Here is a 17,277-nt window from a genome sequence, read left to right on the forward strand (position 1 = left end):
CCCTCTCCCGGTTTCCTCCCGGGGTCATATTTCTCCCGCATTTCTCCCGATTTCTGACAAAATCAGATTTACACCTATTATTTACACACGACTGTTTCCACTCGGACTTTAATACAGCGACACCATTGTTTGGTTTCCATGGTAACACGTCTCTTTAGTAGCGCGCGCAACTGAAAGTCTGAGAGGGTGAGGAAGATATTCACAGAAAACAGAACAAGAATCGACAACTGCTCTACTCTCTGCTCACTCCTTTCCTGTAAAATACAGGTCCAGCCCACACATATGCTCCATCAAGGACGGTGCTACAGGCCGCGAGGCAGTGCACTTACAACTACAATAAGCATGTTAATGTTAATCTAACAGCTCCGGCGATCCACTAGCAACCCCCCCCCCAATTTTGAATTTTGAAATGCTCCCGATTTCTGAGGTCTAAAGGTTGGCAAGTATCACACAGTAAAGGGAAAACTCCATTATGCTGCGTTCACATGCTGTTCGTAAAACCCTTCCTCTCTTGCTTCATCTGCTGAGCGTCGCTTTGTTTACATTCTCCTGGAAGTCAGAGCAGGAAGATGGATGATAAACATTCGAGCTGCAGCTGTGCAGCGACATGCTTTCAGTCATGGTGGCAGTTTGCAGTCAGGCCACGCTCATTTATGTGGGACTGGAATAATATCTGGCCTATAAACAGACACTAGAATGTTAATGGGCTTTGAAACTGTGTTATTTTGAACAAGCACTTGCTATATTCGTTAACTAGTATCTGGTGCAAGTGCATTAGCAAACTAGAATATGTAGCAGGTCAGGTCATGGTAACAAGTTAGCAAACATGGGCTAATGCCAGTAGTTTAACCACCCTAGCTAAACAGTAAGTTGTGTATGTATGTTGTATTTTGTCAGTCAGTGTGTGTTGAGTGTTGATTGCAAGCAGACTTGTTTAATTTCCCCATTTAATTCAAGTTGAATCATGTCAATGCATCAGTCATTAGACCTAGCTGACAACATGAAGCTACGTTGCAGCCAAGTGCTAACTTTTCGGTATTTTCAGAACAACACGAGATAAAAGGGATTCATTGTGTACGCCTGGAAGTTTCGTTAACGTCTGCAATATCTAGTTCGATCTCATTTGTTTGAGGGCTTAGCAAGTGCTCTGTCGAGGAGCAGTATGGAAACTATAATACACGGTCAGTCTGAGGTACCCGTGTCTATTTTATCCTGATTTAACACCAGCCTCCCCTCTTTGTGTGTGTGTGTGTGTGTGTGTGTGTGTGTGTGTGTGTGTGTGTGTGTGTGTGTGTGTGTGTGTGTGTGTGTGTGTGTGTGTGTGTGTGTGTGTGTGTGTGTGTGTGTGTGTGTGTGTGTGTGTGTGTGTGTGTGTGTGTGTGTGTGTGTGTGTGTGTGTGTGTGTGTGTGTGTGTGTGTGTGTAACCTGAGATATGTGTGTGTGTGCGTGCTGAGAGGCAGTGGAGTCAGGCAGGCGGGCTCTCAGCGGTCAGTGGTGGGGGTTTCAGGGTCCTCACACTGATGGGAAAGATTCAAAATTCAATATTCTTGTTCTCACATCCACATTAGCTTCAACACAGAAAGTCTTTAAGTCCCAGGCTCCTATTACTGTGCAACATACTTTAGATATTGAAAACAAAAGTATGTCTGTATCTCATTCCTCATTTAAACGTGTTTGTCCTAATTGGTGATGAGTTATTTTTTCCTTCCTCGTGTTGAAATGGCTTTTCGAGCCCTGGAGGCTTAAAATATAACCTGTATTTTATATTTTATGTAATGTACATTTTTTGCATGTCCTTCCTTATCTCACCCTCAGATAATCTTGGGACTCTTTGGTGTGTTTCCAAATGTACTTTAGAGTAAATGTAACAAAGGAAAACACATTTAAACTATAAAAAACGATATCTATTACTGATGCAACACTTTACTTTGTATGAAGTAGAGCATGCAACTTGATATTTCAAAATGAAATTATTTCTAAGATTGATATATTTATACATTTTTTAAGGCTTTTAATTTTGTTCTGTGTTTTTCGTTTTAAGTCTTATGTAATACAATATGATTTATGCCCCAACATAGGGTCTAACTTGAGTCAAAATGAATGTCTTTGATCTATATATTTAACCTAAATGTCCTCTCCTCTCTCTCCAGGCCCAGAGGAAGGAGGTGTTCCTGCAGGAGCGATACGGTCACTACAGCCTGACGGACCCCTTCCTGGCTCTGCAGAGGGACTTTGAGTCGGGGGTCCCTGGAGGAGACGCTGAGCGGCGGCCCCTGGGCTCCAGCCCCATCTCCGTGCTGGAGGCCGTCATGGCGCACTGCAGGAAGATGCAGGAGCGCATGTCGGCTCAGCTGGCCGCCGCCGAGAGCCGCCAGAAGAGGGTAAGAGAGAGAGAGAGAGAGAGAGAGAGAGAGAGGGTAAGAGAGAGAAAGAGGAGAGGGGAGAGGAATAAATAAGATAAGATACGATAACACTTTAATGAAGTCTGAAATGTGACCTGCATCACAGCAGCTCCATGTGTAACATCAACATGGACAAATATCAAGAAGACACAATGTTTGCGTTGCAGCCTAAAAAGACAAGTGATTGTACATTAGAGAAATTAAAAGACTCAAAATAAACAAGTCGAGTCAAAGTCAACTTTATCGGTAATCTTTCAGTTTGTGTGTACAGACAGAGAGATCGAAATACCGTTTCCCACAACCCCAAATACAAAAACAAATATATTTAAAAATATGTAAACACCTATTCATTAGTGCAAGACTGTCCATCGCAGCGTAAAAAGTGTCTGGTGCTGGATTTGAGTGTCTGAGTGCATGGGGTGTTAAATTCAGTGTTAAATTGCTTGAAATCACAGGAAAATATGTTTCTCTCAGCTTTAAACCACTGCTAGAGTCAATGTGTGGGACTCCGGGTAATATTATGAATACAAACATCATTTGGTTGCCTGGGGGGGTTTTCTTGTTTGTGTGTTGAGAGTGGGCACACACATTTCAGATTGAAAAAAGTATTCAACAGTAGGTGTCTGTAGACATTTTAATTCGTCTCTTATTTGACACATTTCACTTTTAGATTTCTGGTGCAGAGAGCAACACGTCTTCTTGCCTTTTCATACAAAATGAAAGGCAAGAAACGTGTGATCTTGCAGGATTTAGGGGGTTTCTCTACATGTTTTCATAAAGTCCATATGTGCCGCTTTCTGACAGGCAGGACTAAAGACTTCATGCATGTAGTATTAAAGAGTTACACTTTGTATTTTCTCTGTTTCCAGGTTGTGTGTGTGTGAGTGTGAACGGAAAATATGACAGTTTTGTGATAAATGTTCTCACTTAAAAATGTGATTTGGATTTTCTCACATTAGTACATTTACATAGTGTTTAAAAGCAAAGCATGCAGTGTGGGAGAATGAATGTCTTTGAGATAGACGTACGGAGTATTCATTTATTGAGGCGCATAAAGAGGCAGATGTTCTTCGACTGCCTCCAAACTCATCTATCATTTCCCATCATCATTAATCCCTTATTGGCTCGTATATCACTATTTAATCTCTGAGCCGGGGGGGGGGGGGGGGGGGGGGACTCAGCATCAGTTCATAAAGGCTTCATGTTTGAGAGGGAAGGTCTACCTGCTGCTGCTGAGAGAGGAACGACACTCAAACAGGAATATATACTTTATTTAAAGTGGACCTATCATGCTATATTTTAATAATATAGTGTAGGACCATACCTATATAAGGCATACTTATACTTTTTAGTTTTCAAAATACCAAACAGATCATGCATTTTAGCCATTCCTCATTTCGCTCAATTTAACACTGTCTTTGCATCATGGGCTGATTCTGTGAGAACAGCACCATCTACAGGCCTGGCATATGTACTACAGCGTCTCCAGCGCTTTCCAACGGCAATGTCCGTGGCTGTCTCCTCCTGATTGGTGGAGTTGGCCCAATAGCCGTAGCGCCACTTCTGTGACGTCATAGAAGTGTTCAAATCTGGATCAGTCTGTATCAGATCCGTTGCAGCCCCTTTTTAAGAGATTTGGGTATGGAGGGAAATAGAGAGGGTTGTGTTTTCTGACACTTGGTGAGTTCCCTGGAACACCGGGGACACATATTCATGTATACAAGACGTACAAAAGTGCATTTTGCATGATAGGTCACCTTTAACCTGGGGGAATGTGGCTTTTGAGGCAGTTTCTCTATAATAGAATAAAAATAAAATAAATGCAATAATCAGATGGGATAAAATAAAAATATTTTATATAAACATAAGAAGTTTAAGGAAGTGAAATATCCCAAAACAAATAAATACAAATAAATACAATTAAATAAAAAAATATTCAAATATAAGAAGTTAAAGTAAAAATGTGCAATGAAATAAAATATATTATGTATTTTTAATGTATAAAGATAATATATATATATAATATTTAGTAAAAAAGAGAAATAAATAGATATAATAAAAGAAGAACATTTCTATAAACATAGTGAAATATCAAAATAAAATAACATAAAATGAAACAAATATATATTCAAAGATAATCATTTAAAATAAAATGTCCAATACAATATTTAATAAAATAAAAGTATTAATGCAAACATAAGAAGTTAAAGTAAGAATGTGCACATACTTCACTATTTGTAGTACAATATACTATAATAATTGGCTTAGTTGAATACTCGATTCTGATTGGTCAATTCAGAACATGTGACACGTTGTTAATCCAATACAGACAGACCGCTGTCAAGCACTTATTGATCGTTGTTTTCCTTGTTTTGATGTGGTTTTTGAATGGTTATGCGTCGCGTCGGGCTCCTGATCTGTCTGTCCGATGTTCTTTTCCCCATAATGACCGCCTCGCTGCACATTATCCCTTACTTAATACGTGTGTGTTGATCTGATAAAGAAGCCACAGTTCATTGTCTGTGTATAGAAATATCTGCTTGTTTGCTGATGGAAGAGGATGAGGAGCATCTTGCATCAGCCTGTGATCTCAGAGGAAAAACAAGGCTTCTTTATTTGTGTAGCACCACGGTTGAAATTACTTCACATAAGGGAGTCAATGCATCACAGTGACATTTAAAAAACACAGTGAAAAAAAGCTTTAAAAAGTTATTAGACGTTACATTATATCAGTTAGTCTGCCTCTGAAGCTACTGCACAGCTCCATGACATTTATCTAAGCCGTGGGATCTAATTTAATCCGGTCCTCCGACTCAAAGATTGATTTGAGTTCACCCTGTAATGAGAGGGAACACTTCTCTTCTCATTGGATTTACAAACAAAAGCCAAAGCAAGGGAAAAGTCTGTGAAAGAGAAATATTGAAAAGTTTGTGTTTCATTTTTCTGAACATCGGTTTGTGATTTGAAAAGCATTAAAGTGACATTTTTGGGGCATTGCACACAATAAGCTGTTGGGAATTTGAGGCAAACATGGTAGATGTTCTGTTTGTTTAATATCAGTGTAGGAATAGGATGACGGGAGAACCAGACTCACATGTGTGTTGTCAGGGTTACTTAGCGTCATCAATACAGATATTTGCTTTAAAAAACAAACTTTCTGCTGATTTGTTTCTTGGTTGCAATTCATACTAAGTTTGCACCGCTTGGATTCTTTTGAGAGGCTCATCTCCAAAATTATGATTATTTATTATTACTCCAACATTTTCATTCAGAATTATATTTTCACATAATTTCCCTTCATCAAATATTTGTTTACTGCAATTTTGGATATTGCACGAGTCCATATTGTGATCAATTATTATCATTTTTGTTGAATTTTTTTTTTTTATAATGATCTTTATAGGTTTTTGTAATATAATTCTATTTGTTTTATCACTAAGTTTATTATTCTGTCATAAATATATATTTTTTCAATTTTTTCAATTATGATTATTGTGTCTCCCCTATTTCTACACTCACCTTTAATCCTAAAAATATAGGGGGGAACATTTGAAAAGTTTTGAAAATCTTGCTTTTTAAATTCCAACTCGTTCTCCATCATGACTTCAAACAGCAATCAGAAATGAAACAGCTTGAGACCAGAGAGTTTCCCTTCCTTTGACCCTGAAATGTGTGTAAAAGTAGAGCCAGCCTCCCCTCCTCAGCACAGCTGGACTCCCCACAGCTGTACTTCACTGTAAACATCAGGCATACATGTATTTGTAGGAACCCATGATGCAACAGCAAACCAACTCATATGCTGCGTGCCCTCAGAGGGTCTCCGGGTTGCCGGGTAGAGTGAATTCAACCGGATTGTCCGTGCTATCTTTATCCCCTCCATCCGGTCGCAGTCTCGCTCCTCGTTCTCCCGTGAGTAAGCTGTTGAATTATCCATGAGGCGAGCTGCAGGCAGTTATACGTAACACAAGCTCAATGGGCTTATGTGCATAATGAACACGCCCCCACTCCTCCGCAGGAAGCAGACACACTGTATTTGTGAGTGAGTTTTTGGGGGGTAAACACACTGCCGAATTGTTTGAGGCTGTATTTCGATGTAAGGTCACGACCGCCGCTGCTGAAATTGCTTTTTCTTAAAATAGTCCCCAGGCTTCCTCCTTCTTTCAGCCCTGTTATGTAATGTTTGGGCTATTTCCTTTCTGTTAGTATACGCACATGTTTAAATATATTCAAATCTCAAAGATTCACGATCTTGTCACAAAACATAGACATGGAGAACTGTCAGCCTATGTGAGACAGGAGTAATACAAGGTGCCTATACCTGATGAGATGTGAGACAGGAGTAACACAAGGTGCCTATACCTGATGAGATGTGAGACAGGAGTAATACAAGGTGCCTATACTTGATGAGATGTGAGACAGGAGTAATACAAGGTGCCTATACCTGATGAGATGTGAGACAGGAGTAATACAGTGGGCCTATACCTGATGAGATGTGAGACAGGAGTAATACAAGGTGCCTATACCTGATGATATGTGAGACAGGAGTAATACAGTGGGCCTATACCTGATGAGATGTGAGACAGGAGTAATACAAGGTGCCTATACCTGATGAGATGTGAGACAGGAGTAATACAGTGTGCCTATACCTGATGAGATGTGAGACAGGAGTAATACAGTGTGCCTATACCTGATGAGATGTGAGACAGGAGTAATACAGTGGGCCTATACCTGATGATATGTGAGACAGGAGTAATACAAGGTGCCTATACCTGATGATATGTGAGACAGGAGTAATACAATGTGCCTATACCTGATGAGATGTGAGACAGGAGTAGGGTTGCAAAATTCCGGCAATTTCCAAAGATGTAAACTTTCCATGGGAATTAACGGGAATTAACGGGAATTTATGGGAATAAACGGGAATAAACTGGGAATTTTCCAAATTGAAGGTTGGCTCTTCATAGGGAACTTAAATATAGTTGGGGAAAGTACATTTTAGCATAATCTTGACTAAAACAAACAGATGCCGTTCAGGTACACTTGAATATCCATGCCATTCCTTCATCACATGCACATAGCACGCTGCTTACTGCATGGCTATTGAGACCACACCCCCTACAGGCACTGTGCATTCCTCCATCACATGCACACATGATTTATAGAAGTAATATTTAACTCAACATTCATGTTTTGTTCTTCAATGAAACAAATGATTGTTCAATAAAATAATTTAAAAACAACTAAACAATATGGAATATTTCCAAAATTCCCCAGCTTAACTTCCCATTGAAATGTACCTGAAACTTACCGGAACTGTTCCGCCCCTTTGCAACCATAGACAGGAGTAATACAATGTCTTGCTGAGAAATGTCTATATCAAAATGACTCATCTTTAGATAAAGAAGCTTACTGGTGTGACTGAGAGGGAGTTTGATCGTCTTTCAACCAGAACATTGTGGGTTCGATCCCAACCCCAGTCAACATGTCGATGTATCCTTGGGCAAGATACTGAACCCTGAGTTGCTCCTAATGGCCAACGGTGTGTGTGAGTGTGTGAGTGTTAGCTTCCCTAGAGTAAGTGGTACTATATGAACGAGGTGTGAATGGGTGGATGACTCGTAGTATTTAAAGCGCTTTGAGGGTTCGAAAAGACTGGATAAAATGCTATATAAGTACAGTTTATTTACTATTGCTGTCCTCCTTGATCAAGCTTTAATTAAATCTTCTATTTTCAAAAAAATCAGTTTTTTCTACGTTATTGGTTTGAACATTTTCCAAAGTTCCCCCGGCCTGAAACCCCTCCATTGGACTCCTTTGTTTACTTCCGTTTCTAAGGATATTACTTTTTTAACACTAGCGCTCCAACACATTGTACGTGATAGGCTAAGGGGCGGGACATCTCTAAGTGGTTGACCAATCACAACAGAGCCGGCCAGATAACCAATCAGAGCAGACTGGGCTCTGGTTTCAGACAGAGGGTGAAAAGAGGTGCTGAAGCACAGACAGTATGAGAACAATAAAGAGCTTTTTGAACATTACAGCAATGGAAACATGTAGAGACACTACATACTGATATACACCTGAACATCAGCAGGAGAGGACTCTTTAAAGTAGAGACACTACATACTGATTTACACCTGAACATCAGCAGGAGAGGACTCTTTAAAGTAGAGACACTACATACTGATATACACCTGAACATCAGCAGGAGAGGACTCTTTAAAGTAGAGACACTACATACTGATTTACACCTGAACATCAGCAGGAGAGGACTCTTTAAAGTAGAGACACTACATACTGATATACACCTGAACATCAGCAGGAGAGGACTCTTTAAAGTAGAGACACTACATACTGATATACACCTGAACATCAGCAGGAGAGGACTCTTTAAAGTAGAGACACTACATACTGATATACACCTGAACATCAGCAGGAGAGCACTCTTTAAAGTAGAGACATTACATACTGATATACACCTGAACATCAGCAGGAGAGGACTCTTTAAAGTAGAGACACTACATACTGATATACACCTGAACATCAGCAGGAGAGGACTCTTTAAAGTAGAGACACTAAATACTGATATACACCTGAACATCAGCAGGAGAGGACTCTTTAAAGTAGAGACACTACATACTGATATACACCTGAACATCAGCAGGAGAGGACTCTTTAAAGTAGAGACACTACATACTGATATACACCTGAACATCAGTAGTAGAGGACTCTTTAAAGTAGAGACACTAAATACTGATATACACCTGAACATCAGCAGGAGAGGACTCTTTAAAGTAGAGACACTAAATACTGATATACACCTGAACATCAGCAGGAGAGGACTCTTTAAAGTAGAGACACTACATAATGATATACACCTGAACATCAGCAGGAGAGGACTCTTTAAAGTAGAGACACTACATACTGATATACACCTGAACATCAGCAGGAGAGGACTCTTTAAAGTAAAGACACTACATACACATATAAAATCTTAAAATGAGCATAATATGTCCTCTTTAATCTTGCCCGGTGCCAGAATCTCTAAATATGTCCTCCTGAGTCATTAGGCTGATTTACAACACACATAATCCTCACCCAATTAGCAGCCAGTCGTAGCACCTCCCTTCGAGCAGTGACTGGCGCTCCCTCAGCATCAGCTGCTGGTATCAACTCCCTGACGCTTTGGTTTGTGGATGTGGAGGAGAGGAGGGGGTCTCGTTTTGGTTACAGGGGTGTCGACTCTTTTGTTGGAAGCTTGTTAGAGCGATGGGTCTGGCAGTCGGGTGCAGAGCCTCCGTTAAGCCTCGTTACCCTCTGTGAAGCCAGATCTGAGATAACAATAGCAGCGGCGCTCCAGAGAGCTTTGACAAGTCATCAAAATTCAACCGTTTACAGAGACACCATGTCTCTCTGAATATATAAATTAAACCGTGAGCCAAGCCACGGTTTAAATAGTTTGTGGAAATATCTAATTATTTTGTCTTTTTAATCAAGCTGTTTTTTTCGGCTCATTCGAGGCTTGTCTTGAGAAAATCGTTTCTGGCTAATTGTATCTTTGTGGCACAAATGGCTTTGTGATGATAATTTTGGTTGTTGCATTCCCGCAGAATGCAAGCGGTTGCATTTATCCAATACTCCATTACAGTCTATATATAAATTAGATTGAACGTTGTTTTGTTCTTCGGGTGATTTGTTGCACACTTGGACACTTACATGAAGCCTTACAACTCCATGACTGATGGTATTCAGCACACAGACACAAGTCATAATTTAGCTACAAACATTTCATATTAGCTAGCATTGGACGCACTTGCATTGAACTGCTATACATATGAGTTATAGCTTTCATATCTGCTTTACCACTAGTTTGTTACACTAACACGTTCATTGTACATCTTTGTCACTACTTTTAGACCTCTTTTACCACTTCAACTTACCTGAAACACATCACTGAAACATGGCTGCTTACTGTCGGCTATGTTTAATAAGGGATGCATCTTTATACACATCTGTTTACATTCTTATACTTGCATGGAACATAAATTATCAACAAGTCTGCTTGCAAATCACCCTCAAAACACATACACAAGTCATTATTTAGCCACACGTGGTTACAAAAGTTAATATCAGCTAGCATGTGACCCTCTTTTTCACACGATACACTTCCATTCAACTCAGATATAGCTCATATAGTATCTGCTTTACCACTAGTTTGTTACAACACGTTCTTTAAACATCTCTGCCACTACTTTTAGACCTCTTTTACCACTTAAACTTACCTGAAAACACAGAAACACACCCTTGTACCCATACCTTTACCTTAAATATTAAAGTGCTTGTACAGAATATTACAGTGTCCATGTGTGTTAACAGGCCCAATGTGACTGAGGGTCCCACAGATGGATGGTATTTTCCGGATGAAGCCTCACAGTGTGTCACAGATGCAGTGGGACAGGTGGTGTGATGTGGAATATGTGTGTGCGAGATATGTTCAGATGTTTGACATACATGTGACGCTCATGGAGCACGTACAGTGTGTACAGTGTGTGTGTGTGTGTGTGTGTGTGTGTGCTGGACTTATTGATAGACGATATGTGTTCAAAGGTATCCGGATGATGTCAGTCCGTCACATGCGCGTCACATTCACTCTGTAATTCTGTAACTGAAGACACCTGATGACTTACTCACGCACTCTGTTATCGGCTCATGTTATAAAAAGGCTACTGCTCGTGTTTCTTATCAATTCATCTGTTGAATTAAGTGATCGTCAGGTAAAAAAGAAGATGATCAAATATTCAAATTAGATCTGTTAGGATGAATCAATTTGTCAATTAGTTTTATTAATAATAAACAAGTTGTTTTAAGTACTTTTTAAGATCAATTATATTCTGTTTCACCTTCTTGAATATGAATATTTTTTAGTTTATTGACTCCTGTTCTATGACCTAAACTTAATATCTTTAAGTTGTGGACAAAAGAAAACACTGACCTTTAAGATATCACTTAATATCATCATCATTTTGTTTTTAGTTTGCAGCCCTAATTCACATTGAAATAAATAAAAACATTTTTTAGAAGCTGGCGTTTTTTTGTGTATCAATCGATTAATTTGCAAATATCTCTAAAGCACTCGATGAAAGCTGTTTCGATCTCATTAGATCTACCAAGCTCAGATTTTTTGGTAACAGTTTTTTTAAATGTTTAAAACATTGCGTTGTTACTGCTGCTGTGCCCTGTGTGTATACATATACCACTTAATAAAGAATCCCTTGCGTAGATCTACCAAGCTCTGTACCTGTGTTGTGATTTTTGTAGTGGTTATTTTGAGCATTTGTGAAAACATTGCAATGATCTGTCTCGGTCCCCTGAGTTTGTATTTTTTTTTTTAACATTGAATGACATTAAACGGAGAAAAGTCCTCATGTTGGGAAGGTGGCTATTATGGATGATCAATCGATTAAGCAATAAATAACTTTTTTATTGATCTATAAAATATCTTGCACGTTCTTTGGTGCATTTTTAAAACTTTGCATTGATCCATATCTATATGAAGCACTCGATAAAGACGGTATCTTGTATGTAGATCTACAAAGCTCTGTACCACACGGGTGCTGGAGGATATGATCTTTTGGTGGTCTTTTTCTGTATTTATGAAATCTTGTTTAAATATGTTTCCTAACTTGTGTGTATCTCTTCCTCCAGCTGGAGATGGAGAAGCTGCAGCTGCAGAGTTTGGAGCAGGATCACCGTAAGCTGACGGCGCAGCTGAAGGACGAGCGTGAGAAGAACAAGCACATCGTCATGATGCTGGTGCGCGAGTGCAAGCAGCTGGCCACGCGGGTGGTGGAGGAGTCGCAGCGCTTCGACGAGCTCCAGGCCCGTCTGGACGAGGAGAGCCGAGCCTCGGGCCGGCTGCAGGAAGAACTCTCCACCGAGCGGCAGCGCAGCCAACAGATGGAGGCCAAGATGGAGAAGCAGCTGTCGGAGTTTGACACAGAGCGAGAACAGCTGAGAGCGAGGCTGGGCCGCGAGGAGACGGAGAGCCAGAGTCTACGGCAGCAGGTGGAGCAGCTTAGGACTGAACCGGGCGCCGGGAAGGACGCTGAAGTCGCCGTAGAACCTGCTGCAGAACCTGCCGTAGAACCTGCCGTAGAACCTAAAGCTGCTGCAGAACCCACACCACCCACACCTAAAGCTGTGACGTCTGTGTCCGTAGCCACAGAGCCCATCAGCTCCCGAACAGCGTCTTCTCAAACGGACAACCTGCCCCCGACTGAGGTGGACGGTCCTATCTCAAAGAAGAGCCCCCTCACTGTCCCCGTCAAACCGACCCCCGCCAACTACTTGGGGCTGAGTCTGCCGAAGACGAGCGGGCGGGGGCTCGTCCACAGCAGCTCGGGGGGTCTCGTCCAGACGGAGAACGGCTCCGAGGGCCAACCCGCCCACGGCCTCCCCACCGGAGTGAGCCCTCGTGTCCAGGCCGCCCGCTACAAGTTCCAGGAACAGGACCAAAACGGCACGTCGTCCCAGAGTCCTCCGGCCCGGGACTTGTCGCCCACCAACCGGGACAACTTTGCCGCCAAACAGCAAGCCCGGCACACCGTCACCCAGGTGTTGTCGCGCTTCACCAGCCCCCCCGCGGGAGGACCCATGCGTCCCGGTCTCCCTCACTCCGCCTCAGAAGGAGGACCTTTCCCCGGACGCCTGAGCCACCCCATCGGCCTCAAGTCGCCCACGGTGGCCAGGATCGACCGGGGAAACCCTCCTCCCATACCTCCCAAAAAACCAGGGCTTTCCCAGACCCCCTCTCCCCCTCACCCCTCCATGAAGGGGGGGGTGGGGGACCGTTCCTCAGGGGGAAAACCGGCCACACCCCAGCTGCCGCCAAAACCCGCCCTGGACCTGGTCCCAGCCCTGATGGCCTCTCAGGTGGGTGCCTGCTTCTCCCCGGGGGGCGTCCGGACCCCTGCATGTGCAGAGTGCCCCCCCGTCATCAGCCCCGCCTCCACTGTCAGTAGCCCCTCCTCCATAAACCCCCCCTCCTCCTCCACCTCCATCTCCTCCTCCATTAGTGCCTCATCCTCCCGTAGCCCCCGAGCCTCAGCAGGCAGCCCCCTGGCAACAGCATCAGGTAAAGGGGCTCCTCCGTGCTCCACCCCCCTCCAGATCTCCCCACTGCCTCTCCTCTTCAACTGTCTTTACACATAGCATAGAGTAGCATAGCATAGAGTAGCATAGCATAGCATAGCATAGTGAACAAGTGACAGGAAATGTAATTTAATGCAACGTAGGATCTGCCTCTTCTCTTCAACTGTCTTTAGTATAGCATAGAGTAGCATAGCATAGAGTAGCATAGCATATAGTAGTATAGCATAGAGTAGCATAGCATAGAGTAGCATAGCATAGAGTAGTATAGCATAGAGTAGCATAGCATAGAGTAGCATAGCATAGAGTAGCATAGCATATAGTAGTATAGCATATAGTAGCATAGCATTAGTATAGCATAGAGTAGCATAGCATAGAGTAGCATAGCATAGAGTAGCATAGCATATAGTAGTATAGCATAGAGTAGCATAGCATAGAGTAGCATAGCATAGAGTAGCATAGCATAGAGTAGCATAGCATATAGTAGTATAGCATATAGTAGCATAGCATATAGTAGTATAGCATAGAGTAGCATAGCATAGAGTAGCATAGCATAGAGTAGCATAGCATAGAGTAGCATAGCATATAGTAGTATAGCATATAGTAGCATAGCATATAGTAGTATAGCATAGAGTAGCATAGCATAGAGTAGCATAGCATAGCATAGCATAGTGAACAAGTGACAGGAAATGTAATTTAATGCAACGTAGGATCTGCCTCTTCTCTTCAACTGTCTTTAGCATAGCATAGAATAGCATAGCATAGAGTAGCATAGCATAGAGTAGCATAGCATATCATTTTGTAGCATAGCACAGCATAGCGATAAAGTCACAGGAAATGTAATTTAATGAAACGTAGGAAAGCACATGGGTCTTTCGTTTCCCCCTCTCCTGATTTTCGATATATTTCCCAGCAGTAACCCCTTCCTCTCTGAAGCTGATGCCAGAGGCTGCTCTCCTCTCCTCCCCTCCCCTTTTCCATCCTCCAGATGCATGACAACTCCTCCACTTCCTGCACTCTTCCTGTGTCTGCTTCCATTAACTCATCACACCTGCGTCTCATGTCAGTGACACTTTCTGTTATTTATTTAATATAGATGTAGCAGGCATTTTAATTAACCGTGTGATGTGCTTTTGGTGCTACGCTTGGTTGTTTACTGTTTATTACAAGTTAGGTATTTTTTTCTATAATTTTGTCATCATTTCTATCTGTAAAAAAACTATTTTACTCAAACAGATGTCACAAGAACTGATAATTTGGTACAAGGTCTATGCCGAAATTCGAAGACGTAACCGTACTCTTTTCACTTATGGCTTTCCAGGGCTAATGGAAAACGTCCTGGATATGTGAAACATCAAGTCTATATTAAATCTGCAGGAGAATAATTACTACAGAATCACTTCTTGGTTTTACATACCCCCCCCAGGTGCACACATTTCACAATGAAGGAATATTACATATTCGTTTTACCCTCAAATCAGCTGGATCACAGAATTTGGCTGAACTCTCGGCTCATGTTTCCATGTTCATGTTTCCAGTCCTTTAATTCTTGTTTGTAATATTGCTGCTTTCACAGTCATTATATAAGAAAGGAAGAAAAACCTAAGAATACAAGACCGAGGTTGTAATAAACTGGAACCATCCTAAAATTGCACCTTTGAAATGTGACAAGTACATACGCATTTTTTTAAAGTCCTGTTCCTTTGCATGCAGATGTATCCCAATTTAAACGTATAAAGCTGCTCTACCTAGTAACTCAAACACGTGTTTTGTAGATAACAAATAGCCTATAATGACGTAGTTAACAAATCCTAAAGTTTAGAATATCCATTCAATCCATTAAAAATTTAAACAAATATTTGAGTTTTTTTATGTATTGTATCGGCTCTTTGTTAATAATTGCTCCTTTTTAAAAAACAAGTCCTCATATCCGCTGATTTAGCTGCCCTCCAAATATCTGGTAATTAAAAGTTAAATGACAGCCTCTATAAGCACACAATATTTATATTTTTGTTACACCAGTGTTACCAACCTTTTGGGGTTTTATTGCATTTAATAGCACTTTCAAATCTTATAAATATGTGAATTGGTTTAGGGAAAGGGAAGGTCCACAATCTCACCTGTCATCAAACAGTTTTTGCCCTTTTTAATTCGCCACCCCCACCTGCTGACACACAGGAAGTGCCTCTATAACAGCTTCTATTACCTACGTCCTTAAGAATCTCTGCTGCACTTTACCGTTAGTCTCTTTTTTTTTAACTCTCCACTCAGTCTGTGAGACACATTTCTGCACTCAAATTCTCCATCCTGCTTTTTTTCTAACTATTTTAGCCCTCCCAGGTCAGAATAGCAGTATAAACCATGGTAACAACTAGCATCTAAAGCCTTCAGCAGGTTTACTAAGTATTTTTAGCAAAGTCGTTTAGTAATCAGGTCTTTTCTGTTCCCATTTCCATCTGTTTGTTCTGCCAAATCATTTAATAACGCTGTATACTTGCACAGTAAGTAGTGTGTGAATTTTCGATGTGTCCACTGTGTGAATGATTGTACTGAAAGCTGATGGCTGTCCATCATCTCGCTGTTAATCTGACTCTTTTGTCCAGGCTGCAGCGCACGTCACATGTTAATTAAACTAGCAACATTTTATCACAGGGTTTCTGCGTCATGAGAAATGCCTGGTATTGCTTTAAATAATTATTACAAATATGATCTATTACCACAGTAAACGATGTATGTAAAGAATATTAAATTATCTCAAAATCTTGTTTTTCATCTTGCTTATATTTGGCATGGTTTTCTCCTGGTTTAACACTATTTGGCCTACACGTTTAAACTATATTTATGTGCAATATTAATTTAAACCAGTTTAAATTAAAATTAAAATGTTAACTCTAGACCCAACCCGATTGGTAAATGTTTTTACTTTTATTCTAATGGTGATCCAAAATGGTCTTGAGATCCTAGATATGTCAGGCTGTGTTTTACCAAAATGTGTATATAATAAAAAACAAGATGCATCAACAATTTCTGTAGAATAATCGGATATAAAAACAGCGCGTTACAGGCTTGAAATGGAAGTTTAATAATGCAAGCAGTATTTATCTTCAATAAAAAGGCATACACTGAGATACAATCTGAAAAAATATTGTTTCTAAATCTGTAGAAACTAAACATTTATACATTGTTAACACTACCAATATTTTCCAAATATGTCAGACTCAATTTGAATTGAATGTGTATTAAAAATAATGAACAAGATACCTTCAATGCATTAGGTTTCTGGTAAATATGTTGTGAGCAGTTCATATCTTCAATGGACAAGCATACAAAGTAATAAAGCGTCAGGCATTTTTCTCTACATTTACAAAACCCAAACATTTTTGAATGACATTTAAACAAGCTATAAAGAGTTTATTTTGTAAATCACGCTTCAGCAGCAGATCTAAATGGAGAGATTATCTCTGGTTTAGTAAAGGGAGTGGAGCATTCATCACAGTGTACCTGGATGACTTCCATCTGAAATAAAACCTCAGCATGTCACTTTACTTGTCTACCTGTTTGTCACCATAATCCCCCGGTAATCCTCTTGATATGCTCATAACATTACAGGCGTAACATGGGATTTAGCTGCAAATAGCTTCAGGCTAAAGCAACACAAACAAACTGAGTGGCTTCACTGAGAGGTTACATGTTTGATTATTGTGGCAATCTTGTAACTAGCTAAAA

At 40.8% G+C, this 17,277-nt stretch overlaps 1 protein-coding gene across 1 annotated transcript in view; it reads left to right on the top strand.

The window, feature by feature from the left end:
* Window positions 1-17,277, top strand: part of cttnbp2 (cortactin binding protein 2) — an 89,772-nt gene that overhangs the window by 36,082 nt on the left and 36,413 nt on the right. Inside the window, exons 3-4 of the mRNA XM_079679801.1 lie at window positions 2,152-2,382; window positions 12,109-13,537. Of these exons, the coding sequence (XP_079535927.1) occupies window positions 2,152-2,382; window positions 12,109-13,537 (1,660 nt within the window). The remainder of the gene's footprint in view (window positions 1-2,151; window positions 2,383-12,108; window positions 13,538-17,277) is intronic.

This window comes from Notothenia rossii, assembly GCF_949606895.1.
Source record: "Notothenia rossii genome assembly, chromosome: 5".
In the NCBI taxonomy this organism is placed as follows: Eukaryota; Metazoa; Chordata; class Actinopteri; order Perciformes; family Nototheniidae; genus Notothenia; species Notothenia rossii.